Source organism: Rhipicephalus sanguineus, chromosome 7 (assembly GCF_013339695.2).
Source record: "Rhipicephalus sanguineus isolate Rsan-2018 chromosome 7, BIME_Rsan_1.4, whole genome shotgun sequence".
NCBI lineage: Eukaryota > Metazoa > Arthropoda > Arachnida > Ixodida > Ixodidae > Rhipicephalus > Rhipicephalus sanguineus.
In genome coordinates this window covers 167,279,469-167,298,633 of record NC_051182.1, presented here as the reverse complement: position 1 = coordinate 167,298,633, position 19,165 = coordinate 167,279,469, and the positions used below count along the sequence as shown (strand labels likewise).

The 19,165-nt window shown below is 44.9% G+C and overlaps 1 protein-coding gene across 3 annotated transcripts in view; it reads left to right on the top strand.

The window, feature by feature from the left end:
- The first annotated feature begins 17,355 nt into the window (after window positions 1–17,355).
- Window positions 17,356–19,165, top strand: part of LOC119400521 (85/88 kDa calcium-independent phospholipase A2) — a 38,947-nt gene continuing 37,137 nt past the window's right edge. For all 3 annotated transcript variants that reach the window (XM_037667582.2, XM_037667579.2, XM_049418109.1), the window contains exons 1-2: window positions 17,356–17,499; window positions 17,905–17,990. In XM_037667582.2, the coding sequence (XP_037523510.1) occupies window positions 17,925–17,990 (66 nt within the window). In that variant the 5' untranslated portion in view covers window positions 17,356–17,499; window positions 17,905–17,924. The remainder of the gene's footprint in view (window positions 17,500–17,904; window positions 17,991–19,165) is intronic.

Below are 19,165 nucleotides of genomic sequence, written 5' to 3'. Positions count from 1 at the left end.
TTACAAGCGGAACGCGGTAAGATGCTAATCTATCATAACGGAGCGCGCGCTGATTGCCACCAATCGGAAAACGCGACGCGATCACGTGACTCGCGATGGTGCGAAGGCGCCATTTTCATTCTCAGGAGGTGCGCGCGTGTGCGCCACGGCAGCTGGATGTCGGAGGCGCAGTTATTTTTGCTGGTATCCCGGCCGTGGTGCCATCGCAGACGGAGGGCTGTGCTTTTTTGAAGTTGGTCTTTTGAAGTTCGCGACGGTTCGCAGGCGACCGCTGCCTGCGCCGTAAGCTAGGAGCGCAGTGACTCTCCGTCTCTGCTTGCGCGTCGTTATGCTTCAGTGTCGGAGCGAATTTAGAGGTGAGACAGGAAGTGGGCGAAAAATAGACGCTCCTTTTCGAATGTCCCGCCCCCGAGACGGCAGACAGAAAGCGACCGCGAACCCTTCCCATAACAGAGCTCCCGATTATGATTCGGCGTATGCGATCCATCAAGGCGTGATGGAGCCTCTTCTTTCACGTGCGCATCGTTAGCGAAAACTGCTTGAAACCGCAGGCGTTGATTGTGCTAACAACGTTCTTAAAATCCCGAGTCAACGCCACGGCAAAAATTGAAACATTGCAAAGCTGAAGAAGCATCACAGCAAGACCAGATGGCGGGGGGAGATAGAAAGAGAATATGTTTAATTAGTTGGGAGTGGCATACGACATGACGCTTGTCTCATCTATTTAATATATGTGCGGGCTTATTACGAGAATGTTATCCACAGTCCTGGTTGTCGATGAATATCTGCATCCTAACCGATAACGCTGTTACCAAAGAAGTCTTTGTTTGAGAAGTACTTACAATAGTTCCTTAGCGCTGTTGATTATGCTTATATATTCATTGTGTCTTTATTGCGTTTAGTACCAAAGGCACTTTCACCATTTCTATCTATCTATCTATCTATCTATCTATCTATCTATCTATCTATCTATCTATCTATCTATCTATCTATCTATCTATCTATCTATCTATCTATCTATCTATCTATCTATCTATCTATCTATCTATCTATCTATCTATCTATCTATCTATCTATCTCGCCGCCTGCGTCTGGGTGCTCTCGTGCCCGCCTCCTTAACTTGCATGGTACATACCAAAATTGGCATAGGAGGGTATGAGTGTATGCGAACACGACTGCCAGGTCATAATGTGAATAACACGAAAAGCCTTTCACGTACGTCATGAGACCCTTTCCCCAGTCCCGCGTGGTGCCTACCCGCATGTCATGGCCCATTGTATGCTGGTATGTGCCACAGCTGGGTCATTCACAGTATATATCAACACAGGAACGGCGAGAACAGGACATTAGAAATTCGAACGCGAGAGCGTTATGGAGCTCGTGTCGCAGAAAAGCCGGTGTCGATGTCGGCGGCTGTAAGCGAGTGAAAAATCCCGACGGATGCAAAGAATAAAATTCAGGCTTCGAGCAGAAATCGAACCCATGCAGGTATTCTGTGCGGCAGTCAGTTTCTCTACCACAGGGGCACGGCAGATTTTGGCACTGCTTTGGGAAAAGACCCTACACAGGCGTCATGTCGGGGAAACGTCAATTTAATAAACTTTAAATATCTACTCTTACCATTCGGGGGCAGGCTATATTAAAGCTTTGCTCGAACCCGAAGCAATACGGTGACGAACGCTACGTATGCTATGCATATCATCGCACCGTACCATGCGCTTCGTTTTGATAAAACTGACTGCTGTGCTCTAACGTGAGTGGTGACGTTACCTCGGACCATAAGCTGTCCTTTAAACGCCAGTGCATAGTTGGCATGTCTGGTAACCCCACGATAGGCACACATTTACTCCATTTACACAAACACGACACGTCGATTCCACCTCGTAACTCTTGGCTCAAAGCAAAAAAAAGTGCATCGTAGGCAAATACTCGCTGACTGCTTCGCATAAAACCGATTTCCACAATGCGTGGGATCTGCCGGCATTTTTTAATTATTTGTGTTATTTGAGTCAATGTAGTCGATGCGATTTTCCTACCTTTTACATTCTGCTTGCCGCTTAAACAATTTTGTTAGTCAATAATTGTCTACCTTGTACAAATTGTACACCATTCGAACCACCGGCAAGCTAAATTCAACGACCTCGCTGTGCCGTCAATAAAGTTGTTTCTCTTATACAGCATTACGTGCACTTCTTATTTTTAATGTCTGGTCCTTTTTTTATTTTGTAAGCTATATTTCTGTACCCCTCCTGCTGTAACCTCTTTGAGATTGCAGTATCTATAAATAAATAGATGAATTAATACGTACAATTTTGGAAAAAATACGCTAACTGAAAATTAAGCCCATTCAGTTACGGCGCTCGCACTTTATTATGCACGTGACTTGATACTTCTTTTTTTTTCTTCTAGACCTGCCCCATGGTGGTAAAGTAAAGAAAACTTTATACCAGCCGTGCATCGGGAAAATTCATTCCTCAAGGCTCAGAATACTCGCTGTCAGCGGCGCCAGAAAACGTGGCTTTGGTAGTTAAAAGCAAAAAAAAAAAACACCACAATAAAGCTTTATCAGATATATGCATGAACCATCATGCCTGACTGCGCAATAAATCTACATTTATTTACCTTGTAATTACCAGGATGCCTCCATCGAAAATGTCAGAAGAGCCAATAATCTCGTATGATCATGCAAGAACACGCATCATTCGTATTCGTTATTGGATGTGTACGTGGCATATGTGCATCATATGAGATTTAAAGGGGCCCTGCAACACTTTTCCAAGTAATCTTCAAACGGCTTCATTAGAGGAGTTATACTGCCTCGCGATTCAATCGCCGCAGTATGTTTTTTTTCTTTTGTTTGTTTGTTTTTAGTGTCTGTCAAGTTCGAGCGGAGTTACAGGGATTTGCAGCTCACTGTAAGCGCTTTCTCTTCGTGGGTGCGGCCCGCAGACGGGTGCCCCCTGACGGGGGCACTCGTTGTCTTCTCAGGACCAAATAAAAGTTCCTTGTCTGTCAGTCTGTCCCGACGAGCGCGTTGGAAGCTAAGCACGGAGGGATGGCACTGGGAAAGAAGTTACGTCACGCACCCTGAGCTCTTTAGTTTCTTTTCTATTTTCTTCCAACGCGCGACTTACTTTCAATGGGATTGCGAGCGCGCGCGCGGTGCTCAAACCGATGACGCTCACGATGCTCAAATCAGCCAATAGCCATGGTTTATGGCGCGGTCGTTTGAGTTTATGGCATCATTTGTCGATTGAAGAGCGAGCGATTTCTAGCTTGTAATTGTAATTGTAATTGGAATTGGAATTAATTGTAAATTCCAGGCCGCGTGCTGCGCTATAATTTTTGTCTCACATGTTTTCGGGAGCCTCGACTACCGATCGGCAGCGTTTTCTGACCGTGCCCAAAAGTGTTGCCCCTTTATGCTCTCATTCTACCTATACATCAATATGACTTTTCTTTCAACAGTTCCGAAAGGCAACGAAAGCGCTGTTGCGTTTTCTCAAGCGTTTTCTCAAGGGTACCGGGCTGATTCGCCGTTTGTGATGTCAAACGCCGAACTGTTACGTCGGCTGAAAGGGTGACTTTTCTCTCCTCCTCTCTAACTTTCCCTTCCCCAGTGCAGGGTAGCCTACCGCGGGCTCAGGCCTGGTTAACCTCCCCGCCTTTCTTTTATTCTTATTCTCTCTATCTTTCAACAAAGTCTGCATACATTTATCGATGTAAATCATAATCCGTGTACTGAGGAAGATATTAATCGCGTGCTATTTTTTTTTTATCACCGCATGCAACTGGTACTGGCAAAATAATGCAGCCAGTTTCACGACCTGAAAAGCGTCGGACAGCGAAGATGTAAGCGCGTGCCTGTATGTGACGGTATACGCTAAGACAGCTTAGTCTCACTTCGAGCATCATCATCATAGTTTCGTTTTATTTATTTCTCACTCTCGCTCTGGTCACGTGACCTGTGCGACGCCTCCTACTACTACTACTACTACTACTACTATTACTACTAGTAGTAGTAGTACTGCTACTGCTATTACAGATACTACTACTACAAATACTACTGCTACGACGACGACGGCACAGGGTCGCCTAAGACTGCTACATTGTAACAAAAGGACAAATAATTCACCGTTTACCATTTGTAGTCACAAACCATATAGTCACAAATACACAGTCATAGGCGTGCGCAGGGTTCTCTCTTGAGGGGGAGACAAGTTTCACTGCAACCACCCGTCTCTCTCTCTCTCTCTCTCGACCCCCTCCCCTCCCCAAGAAAAAAAAGCTGCGCACTGGATGCAGCAATGAAAAATGAAGCGATGACGTGTTTCTCACAAAGGCCTGCCATTGGTCCCCGGTTTTCCGTGCTAAAGATGCGAAGTAAACAGCTCTTTGATTGCAACATCAGGGGTCATTGGTCGCCATTATCGTCAAAGCGCGTAGTCGTTACCCTGCGGATTAAAAAATGACGTGAAAGGTCCGACTAAGTAAAGATAGGAGGCAGGACTGGCGCCCCCCTTTTAGAGTGCCTCGATGCGCGCGCCCCCGCTTAGAGTGGTGTCAGCTTTTGAAAGGGCAGATGCCGCCTCCTCGGCCTTGGCGGCAGCGTGGCCGCCATTTTGAATCCCCCGCCCGGTCTCTTGTGCGTGGCGCGCGTGCTGTTTCTAGGTCGGCGTTCGTTTCCCTCCAGTTTTATACGCTCGCTACCGTCACCATGGCCGGGTGTTGCGTGCGGCAGTGCACCAATCATTCCAGAAACGCTGGAAGCTGTATCGTTTTAGAAGATACGAGGTTTCTTTGAACAGTAGAAATCAAACGTGACAAGCTGCATCCGAAGAACACATTATGCACTCGCAGCGTAACTTTCCGGCCGGTATTTCGAATGCACATGCAAGGATAACTTCTGCTGGTGTTAACCTTGCGTAATAAATGAAGACACTGATATCAGCTACACGCTTAAATGCTTTGGTTCACGTGTGCATGAATCCTGCATTTTTCTTCGCAAACATTCTTTACTGCACTTGGTTGGTCCCGTATCTGCCTTTGATTTTTGCTTTCGCTATTTTTGTGATTTGAAATGTATCATGGAATATATTATGCGTGTTTGTCTGCAGATCAGATCCTTCTTTTTTCCTAATAATAATTATTTGTGAGAATTTACGTCCCAAGAATCCGATATGATTATGGGAGGCGCCCTATACAGTGAAAGGCTCCCGAAATTTTGACCATCTGTTGTTCTTTAACGTACACCTAAATCTAAGTACGCGGGCCTCTTTCATTTCACCTCCATCGAAATGGGGCCGCTGCGGCCGGGATTCGATCCCGCAACCTTCGAGTTTCCAGTCAAGCGCCATAACTAAAACCACGGCGGGTTCTTGTTTTTTATATTCATTTCCGTGTTTCAAGTACGCCTTCTGTGCTGGTATGATGCCCATATATGTATGTGTGCAGTTAAATGTTTTTTAGCCTTCCCTGTTTCTGTGTTTCAAGGTTACAGTTTCGTCCTCTCTTAAATAATTATGCAGTTCCTGTTTTTTTAATCATTTACGATCACTGTGAATCGACTAGTGGCAGTTGTGTTTTATTGTGTATTTTGCGTTTTATTTGTGTAATTGCTTCTGTCAGCGCAGCATTAATGCGCACAAATAAATGACCTGTACACTGGATATTAGCGCACACACGCACATCCAGTATTTTATTTCTTTGAGCAAGCATAATTTATTTATTCATTAATAATGTAAGCCCTGAAGGCTCATACAGGAATGCGCATACAGTTCTCGCGAAGCGTCTATACAAAGAAGACGCATGAAAACAACAAGAAGACGGGGAAGCATTGTGTACAGTAGACACGCTATGTCAGTAAAAAAATACAAGAAACAAAGTCAAGTTGTACAATGAGTACGTCATGAAAAACCAGTTAATGAAATAAAAACTCACAGGGTCCCTTATGCGTTCGCTTAAGACGGATGGAAAGCGAAAGCCATCTTCTTAATTTTTTGCGCACCTAGCGCGGTTATGCATTGCCTCCAAGATCGGAGGCACCTCGCCTGGTTTTGCACTGCCTCCGTGATCTGCCCACTTTTGATCAAGCTACGATGTCATGTGATAACGGCATATGACGTCACGCCATAATTTGCGAAGCCATGGTGACGTCATAACGTGACGATGACTTTTTGCATCCCTCGTCCCCGACGTCGTGGTACGCTGACGCCGTAGACGCGGGACGCCGATGGTCAAATTTCGCGTTCGATAAGGCATTTAGGGCTTTCGCCTTAAAAAATACGTCCGCCACGGTGGTATAGTGGTGATGGAGCTCGGCTGCTGACCCGAAAGTCTCGGGTTCGATCCCGGCCGCGGCGGTCGCATTTAGGTGGAGGCGAAATGCTAGAGGCCGTGTACTGTGCGATGTCAGTGCAGGATAAAGAACACCAGATGGTCCGAATTCATGGAGCCCTCCACTACGGCGTGCCTCATAATCATATCTTGGTTCTGGCAAGTAAAACCCCAGATATTATTATTAATAAAATAGACAAATAAACGACGCCCTGCATCTGCCGCACAAAGTGTAAAACAGTATCGCAAACACTCAATAAAATGTGCATGCAATTGGGCATGCTAGAAAACCTGCAGATACAGAAAAAAGAAACTGCAGATACAAAAAAGAAGGAAAAACGCACTGACACTGCGCGTATGCAAAGTTTTACGGCATGCTACTCAACAACGTATTCATCGTTTTGATAAGGACTCAAGGTGCAACTCGAGTGCCGATACAGTGGCGGCTACAGATTGTGAGTAGGAAGTGTCAGCACTAATAAAGATAAAGAAGCTTTCATTTCATTTTACCAGAATATTCGCACCGTTCTACCCCTCGGCCCTTTATTCTGTGTACAATATGTATGATGCCATTTATAATAAACGAGTAAATTGTTTGCAAACTTAGCAAAATGAGCCACCTTAATCGTGCTTAGGTAGCTTCGCAACACTAAATTGTGTGTGTTCAGATACATATACTGCTGCTGCTGACAGTATACAAATACTTTAAACGATTATTTGTGTATATGGAATGCAGAGCTTACGACAAAAATTAAGTAGGGCTTTAGACTTTGTCGTTTCCGGCGTAAGGAAGAGGATTCGTTTTCAACATAACAGAGTGTACGTCTACCTCTAGCACATAACACATGCCCAGGCCGTCAGCTTACATGAATTACATGCTTCCTTAATAAAAATTTAGGCAACTACAGCAATAAAAGCTGCCCAAGCTTCAAAAAAGAAAAGAAAAAGAGAAAGCTCACTAGCGTGCACTTATATCCGGACGTGTCCGCGCACCGCAAGCGTTTTGTGTAGCGCGTTTCGCATGCTGCCGAGCTGCGGCGGGATTCGCAATGGCGGCCGTCGTAGCAGACGACGCGCCTGTCCTCACCCTCAGCGGAGCGCGCGGGCATCAAGGCACCCTACCCCCTTTGAATGCCCCCCTGCCCTCCCAGTCCCCCTACACATAATGAAAAAATTTATAACTGCGCAAAGGACGAGACACCAGAAACGAAGTGGACAGGACGATCGCAGCCACCAGATCGAAACGGACAGGCTGCGATCGTCCTGTCCACTTCGTTTCTGATGTCTCGTCCTTTGCGCAGTTATAAATTTTTTCAATTATGTCTTACCAACTAGCCCCCCAACGTACGCTTCTCCCCCTACACACATTCGCCCGTGCGCACGCCTACGAACACAGTCAGGACAGATATTCGCACGTGCATTATTATATTTTTCGCCGCGGTGACCACTTTATCGAACTCGCGCAGTTGTCGGGTCATTACACCTGAGCTCTGTGAACTTTGTCGGATATACGTACGTGACCGTGGGAAGACTTGCTGAATCAGATTACGGGTGTGACGCGAAGCGTTAGATACATTCCCGGTTCTACAACGTAAGTGCCAGCAATAGATTGCTATGGAATGCACAGTGACGCGTGTGCAAGTATATATGACCGACTTGAGTCGCGTAAAGATTAGACTCGACGACTGGCTCGCCGCTATCGCTTGACACTGAAGTGCTCTCGTGCTTGCTGGGCGCAAGTTCAATCCAGTGAAGTGTTACTACACACCGTGACATGTGGTTTACATGTTTGTTCATTTACCAAACTCCGGCACTATATACAGAGGCGGGCGAAAGACGTCAGTTTATGTGAAACTCCCTTTACGACATTGAATCCCCGTTTTACGCTTCCAAGTGCAAACTAAAACCTTTCCCGCAGGAATGTAACACTATCTTATCGCATATTGCTTGGTGTGGCGTTTACGAACTTTTATTTTTCTGTCTTGAAATGGCCGACGCACCATGAAATGCGCTACATATGTGCAGTACCAGGGGCGTAGCCAGAAATTTTCTTCGGGGGGTTTCAACCATACTTTATGTCAGGGGCGTAGCCAGGGGGGGGCTTAACCCCCCCCCCCGACATTTTTCAATTTTGCTTGCGTATATATACGCAAGCAAAATTGAAAAATGTCGGGGGGGGGGTTAAGCCCCCCCCTGGCTACGCCCCTGACATAAAGTATGGTTGAAACCCCCCGAAGAAATTTCTGGCTACGCACCATGAAATGCGCTACATATGTGCAGTACCAGGGGCGTAGCCAGAAATTTTCTTCGGGGGGTTTCAACCATACTTTATGTCAGGGGCGTAGCCAGGGGGGGGCTTAACCCCCCCCGACATTTTTCAATTTTGCTTGCGTATATATATATATATATATATATATATATATATATATATATATATACACACACAAACGCACGCACGAACATACATAAAGTATGGTTGAACCCCCCCCCCCGAAAAAATTTCTGGCTACGCCCATGCTTTATGTGTGTTTCAGTTTCAGTTTATTTTGGACATAATTACATAACATGAAATATGTCCACGAGGCAAGGCAAAAGGACACTCGTATGTCTCCTGACGAGGCCTTCACCCCGGGCACACACGTCGGACAGCAGGAGCCAGTTCAGAGAAAATAAGTACAATGCTCATTGCACAGCTTATATAAATAACATGAACACTAAAAAACACATGGGACAAAAATTATACAATGTTTACATTGTTCAGGTTTAACAATTTTATAAAGTTATACAAATATACAAAATTACATAATTTTCACGTTCATAGCAAAATAATTGTGTATTTCAAGGAGGCAGGAAAAGTAGCTTTACTTGTTTTTAAAACGAGACATACTTGAGTTCTGATTGGCCAGTTCAATTAGGGATGGGTATGCATTCAACAATGAAATAATCTGATAATCTATAGTTTTAGTACCATAATTAGTTCTTGGTCTTGATCCCGTCAATGAAATAGTGCGAAGGTCATATGCCACTTGTCTGTTTAGATATTTGTTTGAGAACATGGTACGATCGTGTTTGAATTCGCGGAAAATCATTGTTGCCAAATAAAGCTGATATAACTCTGAGAATGGTGGTACGTTCAGAGTTTTATACAGAGAGTCAGTTGATAAGGGAGGATGGGAAGAAATCATTTTAAATGCGAAGCATTTCTTAGCGAACCTCAGGGCACTTTGGGCGTTTCTATCTACGTATCTATCTATCTATCTATCTATCTATCTATCTATCTAGCCGCCTACGTCTGGGCGCTCTCCTGGTCGTCTCCATAACTTCTAATGTACCAAAATTGGCATAGCAGGGGATCAGTGTATGGTGAACACGATTCACTGGTCATGACATGAATAACGCAAAATCCCTGTCGCGTACGTCATGAAATCCTTTCTCTCAATCACGTGTGGCACATACCCGCATACCACAGTTAATGTTATGCGGGTATGCGTGCCACAGGTGATACAAAGTCTCAACCAATACAGTAAACGCGTACACTCACATTGACACGTAAGGAAAGTGATAATAATAATAATTGTAGGGGGCTTTAATTTTGACCTTCTGCTATTCGTTAACGTGCACTGAGATCGCACAGTACACGGGCATCTGGCGTTTTGCATCCATCGAAATGCGACCGCCGCAGCCGGGATCGAACCCGCGACCTTCGGGGTCAGCAGCCGAGCACCGTAACCGCTACACCACCGTGGCGGACGCAATGAAAGTGAGGGAGCTGAAAACACAATATTCCTGGAAGACGCTCAACTACCATGCACTCGTTCACGTGGTCCGCAACGTGGACCACGTCGATTACTCAAAAACCGGGGTCAATGCTTCCTACAATAAAGCTGCCGATAGAACCAGACCGCTCATCATTATCGGTGAATTCAAGTTTGATTTATCAAGACCCAACAACGACTGGTCTTTATACTGCGTGAAAGACGGCTTGACTGTGGACAGGGCATCAAAAGACCTCGCTGCCACGTGCAGGACGGGAGGCGTCATAGATCATTTCATCGTAAGAGGCATCCAGGATCTCCACCAGCTGTGCTATACCTCGCCGCGATCGCGAACGGATCCGATTAACAAGTCTGGTCGAGCTGCTGGTGCTCACTGATCACGGTGATGATAACCTTGTTCAAGAACTGTCAAGAACCCCTTCTACACATACACACGGGTTCGTGAAACGTGCGTGTGTTCCCGTCATAACAGATAAGTGTAAGCATAACTGTAACCCAACTGCAACTGTGACTGTAACGTACGTGCAGTGCGCCTGCGTGTGCCACTTGGCTGTGTGCATATCTAGGGGAACTTTTCTGAATGAAGCTTAGTAGTGAGTAACGCCTGTCCTGTGCATTCCTGTTTCGTCTTTGTGCTGTTCGGATTCGCGCTATCCAGTATTGAAGAATAAAAGCACTACATATCAGCTCACCGCGTCTGGTGATGGTAACACCCATGTTGCTGTTGGCATCGCTACGCAACTGTAAACAACTGGTTATATAGGAGATTTTTAGGCTCCTTTTTTGTAGAGAGGAAACACGTTCAGCATCCGTCTTGTTGCACGTACCCCATATTAGATGACAATATGTTAGGTGGGAATGAATAAAAGCGAAGTACAATTGTTTTCTAACACGCAACGGCAATAAATATTTTAGCAGCTTAGCACGAACATAATTTATGTGTTCAGACTAGCTGAGGTCAAACCTAAAAACGACTCCCAAGAATCGGCAAGAGTTGACTGACGTTATTATATTGTTGTTGATACTCAATTTTACGTTATGAAGTAGTGGTTTATTTTTTGGACGAAATATTACGTACTGTGTTTTCTTTACGTTTAAGTTTATTTCGTTCACATTAAGCCAGGTATGAAGTTCGTTTAGCCAGATATTAGCACGCTGCTCTAATGAATTTAGATCTGGACCAGAAAAGAAAACGTTAGTGTAATCGGCGTACATAGCAATGGCGGGAGTAAAAGAAATGTTAGCAATATCATTAACATATAAAAGAAAGAGCAAAGGACCCAAATAGATCCCTGTGGGACCCCAAAGTTTATGTTGCCTAAGTATGACTTTAATTCATGAGGCTGTGTATATTGCATTCTGCCTTCGAGGTAACTCTTTAATAATGTTAGGGCCAGTCCATGGATACCATATGTCGTTAGCTTATGAAACAAGATTTGGTGTTTGATCGAATCAAACGCTTTTCGAAAGTCAAGAAAAATTCCCACTGTAAAATATCGCTGCTCAAAATTACTAAGTATCTTTTCTTTTACCTGCAGTAGAGCAGATTCCACCGATTTTCCAGATTGAAAGCCATACTGGTGTTTCGAGATAATCTTTTTAACTTGAATAAAATCGTACAATCGTTTATAAATAATGCGCTCTGCAATTTTTGAAAAGAGCGGCAGTACCGATATTGGTCGATAATTATTGAGGTCATTTTTACTGCCACCTTTATGAATGACAGTAACACGTGCAACCTTCATTTTCTCAGGGAAAATGCCGGTCTGCAACATTCTGTTGCAGATAAAAGTTAGTGGGCCAGAGATGTCACAGATAGCAGCTTTAATCGGCGAAACGCTGATTTCATCGTAACCGGGCGAGCACGTGTCTTTCAGTGCGAGCACGGTGGATGCTATCTCTTCATCTGAGGTAGGTGTTAAAAACATAGAATCCATGTACGCTGTGGGAATGTAGGAAATAGCAGATTTCGAAGATGATGCTATCTTGGGGCCAAGAAAAGCACCTGATGTCAAAAAATGCATATTAAACTGATTTGCAAGCGTCGTGCCAGAGATGGCTGTTCCATTTATGTGTAGTTCAGTAGGTATACGTGGTCGTTCAATTCCTATAATTTTGTTCACAGCACCCCAAAGCCGTTTGGGGTTATTAATTAGCGGGGAAATCTTATTTTGATAATATGCATTTTTGCCTTTTTTAGGTCTAAGCTGAGTTTGTTCCTATATTTTTTAAACGAGACTAAATCTGCCTGATTCTTTGTTTTCAGGAAACGAGAGAACATGAAGTCTTTTTCATTAATGCGTTTGAATAATGACGGTGTGATCCACTCTTTTCTAGCTTTTCTGTGCTTCTTAACCATAAAAGCATAATTATAGATCTCACTGATTTGTTGAATAAATATATCTTAGGCTTTTGATGGATCAGATTCGCGGTACAATTCATCCCAGCTAGTTTCACTCATTAAAGAACAGAAGTTAGTAACGCTAGTGGAGTTTATTATCCGACGTGTGTAATTAGATTTTGATACTTGTTTTTTTAAGGCGAACAGAGCAAAAAATGGCAAGTGGTCACTCAATCCCGACGAAAACACATTAGACACTATGTTTTCCGGATGAAAACTTGTAAAACAGACATCAAGCAATGTGGTAGATTGTTTAGTAACCCTTGTAGGTTGATTAACGACATTTTCACACCCATAAGACGACGTTATCTCAATCAGATTTGTTTTAACATTGCTGGTTGCAAGTAAATCTATATTTAGATCACCAAATATTATCACATTGCATTTGCGTGCGTTTATGTGTGCGTGTATACGCAAGCAAAATCGAAAATTGGGGGGGGGGGGGGCGTTGCCCCCCCCCCCCCCCCCCGGCTACGCCCCTGTACAGTACTCACGGATTAAAACAGGATATTTTAGGGCTAAGTATAACGCACATACTTTCGTCTCCAGCGTCTTCAGTTCGGGCCATATTGACGTAATTTCGGCTCGAACTTGTAGATCAGAGCCAACATTATATTCAGAGACCAGATTCGTCAAGACCTCAATAAAGTTTTGCAACCAACCAACCAACCAGATTCGTCACGACATGACGTGGTTACCTCGAGCAATTGCGCATGCAAGTCGTTATAAAAAATTATGTTGCGTTTAAATCCGTGAGTATACATGTATACGTACTACATGTGGGTGCGCAGCCCAGGGGCGTACCCAGAAATTGTTCTTATGGGTTCAACCACCCTTTATGTATATTCGTGCGTGTGTTTGTATGTTTGCGTGTATGTATACACATAAAAAAACTGAAAAACTTCAGCAACCTCACCCCAAGGGGAGGAGGGGGCTGGACTTTGAGCTAACTGTGCGTCGAATGTGGCCCACAAAAAGAAAACCGTCATTGTTGCGATCCAAAATTTGGAAGTGTAATTTTTATGTACAAAGTCATTCCAGCAGTGTACAAGATGTCAAGAACAAAACGCAGCTGGCAAGTGGGGTGGTAGGTTATGCGGCCTGTGGGAGGAATGGTCGAAGCTGCACTCCCCTTCCCCAACAGGCAGCACATGTGTGTGTGTGTGCGTGCGTGCGTGTGTGTGTGTGTGTGTGTGTGGTGTGTGTGTGTGTGTGTGTGTGTGTGTGTGTGTGTGTGTGTGTGTGTGTGTGTGTGTGTGTGTGTGTGCGTGTGTGTGTGTGCGCGTGTAATTTATTCCTTCACCCTCAACCCCCGAGCCTCGTCTATATCACCTCATCCTCATTCTAGCGTTGTAAAATTCACTTCCCTTACTGACACTTATTGAGCAACTAAATTTTGTCCAGTTTCACATTTCATTGCCTGCATTAATCAGTTTATATAGTGTCCCGCAAAGGGAAACTCGTCACATGAACACTGCTTTAAAAATAAATAAATAAAAAGAAAAAAGACGAGTTAATCTGTTTCGGCACTTACGCTTAGAGCTGTGAAACCATACGAGCCGATAACTTATCTCCCTCATTTTAGCAGTTGTAGCAACTTCGTCTCTTTTTTCTTTTTACTTGTTTTTTCAGCAGCTACCATAGGTGGAAACCTGCTTGGACCTTGGGTTCCTCGAATCTATTAAACTAATAAAAATAAGAATAGTGACCATGCCATTCCAAATGTTGAAGCACTAACGAAGTGCAGTATATAGATAAACGGCCAACCTCTCTTTACAGGCGTTTAGACCTACATTGCAGTTCAGATCTCAATACGCGGAAATTGATCACCGCACTGGCTGCAAACCACATTTTTGAACGAAGGCAAAAAGTAATATAAAAGATTAAGCCGCGATCTTTTTCTTTATTTCTTTTCCTTTTTTTAACGGTCACAGCAGTAAATGAAGAAACGAAAGCGATAATGGCATGGCTTATAATTTAATGACGTCGCATTCATAAGCGTGCGCACGGGGGGGGGAGGGTGTCAGGGGGGCGCCCCCCCCCCCCCTAGTCACTTGAGAAGAGGGGGGCGCAAAATTTGCCCCATACATTGACCTAATAGGGAGGTGGGGGGCACTGCGATAAACCTCCCCCTCCCCCCCCCCCTAAAGGGGAACCCTGCGAACGCCTATGGTCGCGTTGATTACAAACAAAAAGAACACGTTGCCAAATTATTTTTTTTTTCGGGTAGGGCAGTGTCACATAGCGTCACAAGAGAGAGAGAAACAGCTTTATTAACCCTGTAAAACCCAGTGTATCATATATGATACATTAAAAATAATGGCTCAAAAGAGGTAATAAGCCCGTCAAAGCTTCATGGAAAAGCCATTATTGCATATTTAACATGTTATAATGAAGTTACACTGAGTTATTCATTTAATCAAATTAATTAATTAATTTTAATTAAGAGTAATTAAGTTATGATCGAAATAAACTTTCACCCTTTTTTTTCTTAAAATGAACTCTACAAGAAGAGTAAATATGGTGTGTGTTTTTTCAGAATTTTTCTGAAGGCAGAACACCTTTTGGGCATTACAGGGTTAAAGTAAGGCGGCTTGATAGCTGTGGACGGAGCCCCTCTTCCAGGGCTCCACTGGCCACTGCGGCAAGTCGGGCCTGGTCGCCGGTTCGCTTCCCTAGAGTTACTGTATATGTCACCTCAGGAGAAGCCATATATACAATAACTCTAGGCTTCTCAAATCCTGCGCAGAAAGTCGCGCTTCTGCTAGGGGGAAAGATGGAGGAAACAGGCGCACTGGCGCACGAGCAAAAAAGAAAGAAAGAAAGCCCCTGAAGAACCTGTTCACAAGCAAACCGGGAGTTAGCTCAGTAAAACGTTGGCTCAGTGTGCAAGAAATATAGTGTAGGACTATAGGTGCGTTCCCACATCTTGCCACCTGAGCTGGCTATAACTAACGGGCAGGCGATAAGGTCGGGGATTAAAAAAAAAAAAGAAATGTTACTTAGCAACGTGCATGTTTGGGCTAGTTGGTAATCAATTAAGATACTTCTGTAGCGCAAACTTCAGAGACAACTGAGGGACGAAAAAGCGCTTGTGTTTCTACCGCATTCGCAGTTTTTGCGTCACTTGTCACTGAAGTTTGCGCTATAAAGAGGTATCAAAAGAAGAGACTGGTGGACTATAAATTGGTAGCACATAATTCAGCCAGTAGCGCAAACAATCGCATGGACGGCGAAAGCAATTCAGACGGGACACGGCCGTGGGGCTTATCCGTGGAGATCAGCGGCTTATCCGCGCATCCCTGGTGGGGCGGAGTCACGGGGCTGCGTTCGCGCCTCTTTTGTGAAAACAGGCGCGCTGCCGGTCGCGTCGTTCACCTATTTTCGTAGTTCTTTTCTGGTTTTGGGACGTTAAACCCCAACAAATTTGCAATTCCAGTTCTTTTCTATCTAGACTTGCTCCGGCGCCATGACAGTTGCTTGTGATCATGAATCCATCCGGTCATCGCAACCCAGACAACGCGATTAAAAAAAATAATAAGAACCATGGACCCCTAGCTGCTTCATTGGAAAAATGGGGGCAAGCGAAGCTTTGCGACTGCGTGCCTGACCATGACGTACTTTTTCCTTCTATTTATTTCTTCCATTCTACCGCATTGTGCAATGCTCCATCCTAACTGTTAATTATCCATGTCGAGAATTTGGACCTTCATCCACGTGCTTAGCGGCGCAACACTGCAGTTTGTACAGACAACAACGTCATCCATGCGTTCATAACCAGGCAACAATGAAATGTGGCGAAGTGAAATGACAAGTCACATCGACAAAGAACCAAATTGCTATATCAGCATCAATTATTGGAAAACGGCGCATACAAATACGGCGCGTGACCTGCCAACACCATCTAGAAGTATTTAGGTAGTGTTGGACCAGCGCACCTTCGACGGCCGCATTCATGTACGCTCGCCGGCGCAGGGTTTTTCGCGTGCGACGCTGTCATCGAAATCTGTGAGCTATAAAAGCTTCGCTTAAAAACGAGCAATCTGCATGATTGTTTGAGGAGGAGGAGAGGTTGAGGAAAGGAAAAGGCGCAACTTCTGCAAGCGCCTGATTGTTTGAGGAGAGGCAACCCATAAAGGAGCACCACGCAGCGTCGTTGGGAGAAGAAAGCGGAAAAGAGACGCTACCTTCACGAGATATGTACCCGCAACACCGAGCGCAAGGCCTGGGTGCCTCTCCCAATTTTATAAAAACCGGTGGCCGCCCATCGGAACTGGGAATCGAACCCAGTGCCTCGCGGAGGACCTCCGCTGCGGTGAGCGAACTGATGAGGGTGAGTGGTGAGGGTAGGCGAGTGCGGAGGTTGAGGAGGAACGTCACTTTCTTTAGTTTGTCCAGGCAACAAGACCTAGAACAAAGATGTGGTTCAGGGCGCTGTAAAAAAAAAAAATTAAATACACAGAGACTAACCCATTCGGGTGTTATATTCCTTTAACCCCCAGCAGACGCTTTTTTTCTCCCCCCCCCCCCCCCCGAAGCATATTGTCGCTACATACAATGTAACATACGCAATGACGTCACGTTTCCTGCACCTAGATCTTACACACATGTACCAATCGTGACACGTCAACGAACTGTAGTCTCTCTCTTCTTTTTGTCTGCATTAACACAGCGACAGGAAGAGTTGCATCATGATTTTTTAGCACAAAGGCGCCACACGGAAAACGCGAACAGGAAAGAGCTAAACCGAAACCGAAATCTTTCCTCCATGAGCCCAGCCCACCGCGGGGCCCAGCCCAAAGCGAAGGCCGATTGCGCGTGAACGCGTGAAGATGACGTCACGGCCTAGTGACGCTCGGGCCGCCGCCGGCGACCCGAGTTGACATTCGAACACGGCCAACGTATGTGTAAATTCTCAGCGTTAATCTCGTTCTGCAGTGTTTCACGCACCCCTGTCTGACTGTATGAAGCAGCGGCTGTGACAAAGTACGTGCCGGTCTTTGAAAAAGACCCCTTACGTAATAGTGGTTGCCGCAGGAAACGTCGCTACGCTGCGTTCCCAAATCGCTTTCTCGCGCATCGTCTGCATGAACTCGTTCGGTCGCCTTGTTACATCACTCCTTGCCTGTCTAGAACGTCATTTGTGTGCGTGTGGTGATCACCGATGACCTCAGAGTCGCGCGTTGTGTTTCGTTTTCGGGAATTTACGGCCGCTGTGCGTCCACAGCTTGCTTGCGGAAGAGCTCTCCGCCGGTACAGGACGATTCGTTCTTCGGCTAGCGTCGCGAGCTTACGCATGTGTGTTTACCTGGTCCCTACACCCGTGTTTATTCCCGCAGTGTGCTTCACTTGGGCGAATGCTTTAATACGGGGGATATTTGTGCCTTGCAGATATCAGTCCGGCAAGAGGCATGGCCTTCCTGCGTGGATTTTTGGACAACCTGAGGTCCAATCGCATGGAGCCAGAGCCTAACAAGGTTAGAATGCATCACGTTCTACGATCGACGTTTGTTGCTCGCGTAGAAGGAACGATCGCATGTACCACGGTTTTTAAGGTTGGCAAAAAAAAAAAAAGTGAGCTGTGCACATAGGCTCCGAAGCAAGATGCGCGGAAGTAGAACTGACACACTCCATGAAAGACATAAACAGTAATTGTGGATAGTTCTGGAGAAACCATTGCATGGTCTGATAGCCACGTTAAATTTCTTAAGCACTCTACCACATTACAGTTTGAGAGGATGAATCGTTTGTTCTATCCACGTGAAAATAGAGTGCTGAAGAACTATAAAGCACAACTCATTGCACTTTCACTGACTTTAGCAAAACATTTGACTACTAGAAGCGCGCAATTCAGTTTGCAGCGAATGACCAGAGTCCTTTCCTATTTCCAGGAGCAGTGGTTTATCGAACACATCACTCGTAAAATGATGCACAAAATGAAATATATTATTTTTACACCTTTAGATGTTAGCTGTAGTGGGTAGTAGTTAATTCATTCCATTGAAAGTTAATGTGTGCGCCATTTATTACATCGTCAGAATCGCGAAAAACACACAGCTGCAGAGCAAGCCAAGAATTACTGTTACTTCATCTGTGAGTTTTGTCAAGTTTGCATATTGTAAACTCCGTGAAAGTCCTGTGCCCAATGTAAAATATTGAGAAAAAGAATAAAAACTGAATCCGTTACATGGTAACATACAGAGAGACAGAGCAAACATTCAACTACCTTCCAGCTTGTTTAGCATATTATTCGACTGCACACACTTTATTTGAGCTTTCACTAGAAGGGCAATTAGGAGTGTTTCAAGATTTGCGCAACACATTTTATGTTGCACATCAGTTTCATCGCAACTAAGTGTATCTTTTTATTTGTACATACAAGTATTATGGAAGCCTGCAAGGTGGACTAATGATCATGAAAGATTGTCATCCATTCATTTTTAGTATGCTGCTACGAAAGGATATCTCAGAATTAAAGATTCCCACTTGCCGAAAAATCTGCACTAGTCCAAGTGCCGCCGTGGTAGCCCAGCGGTTGCGATGCTTGGTTGCTGATCCTAAAGACACGGCTTCAGTCCCGGCTGTGGTACTCGCATTTCGACGGAGGTGAAATGCTAAAGGCCCATGCACTGTGCGATGTCGATGCACATGA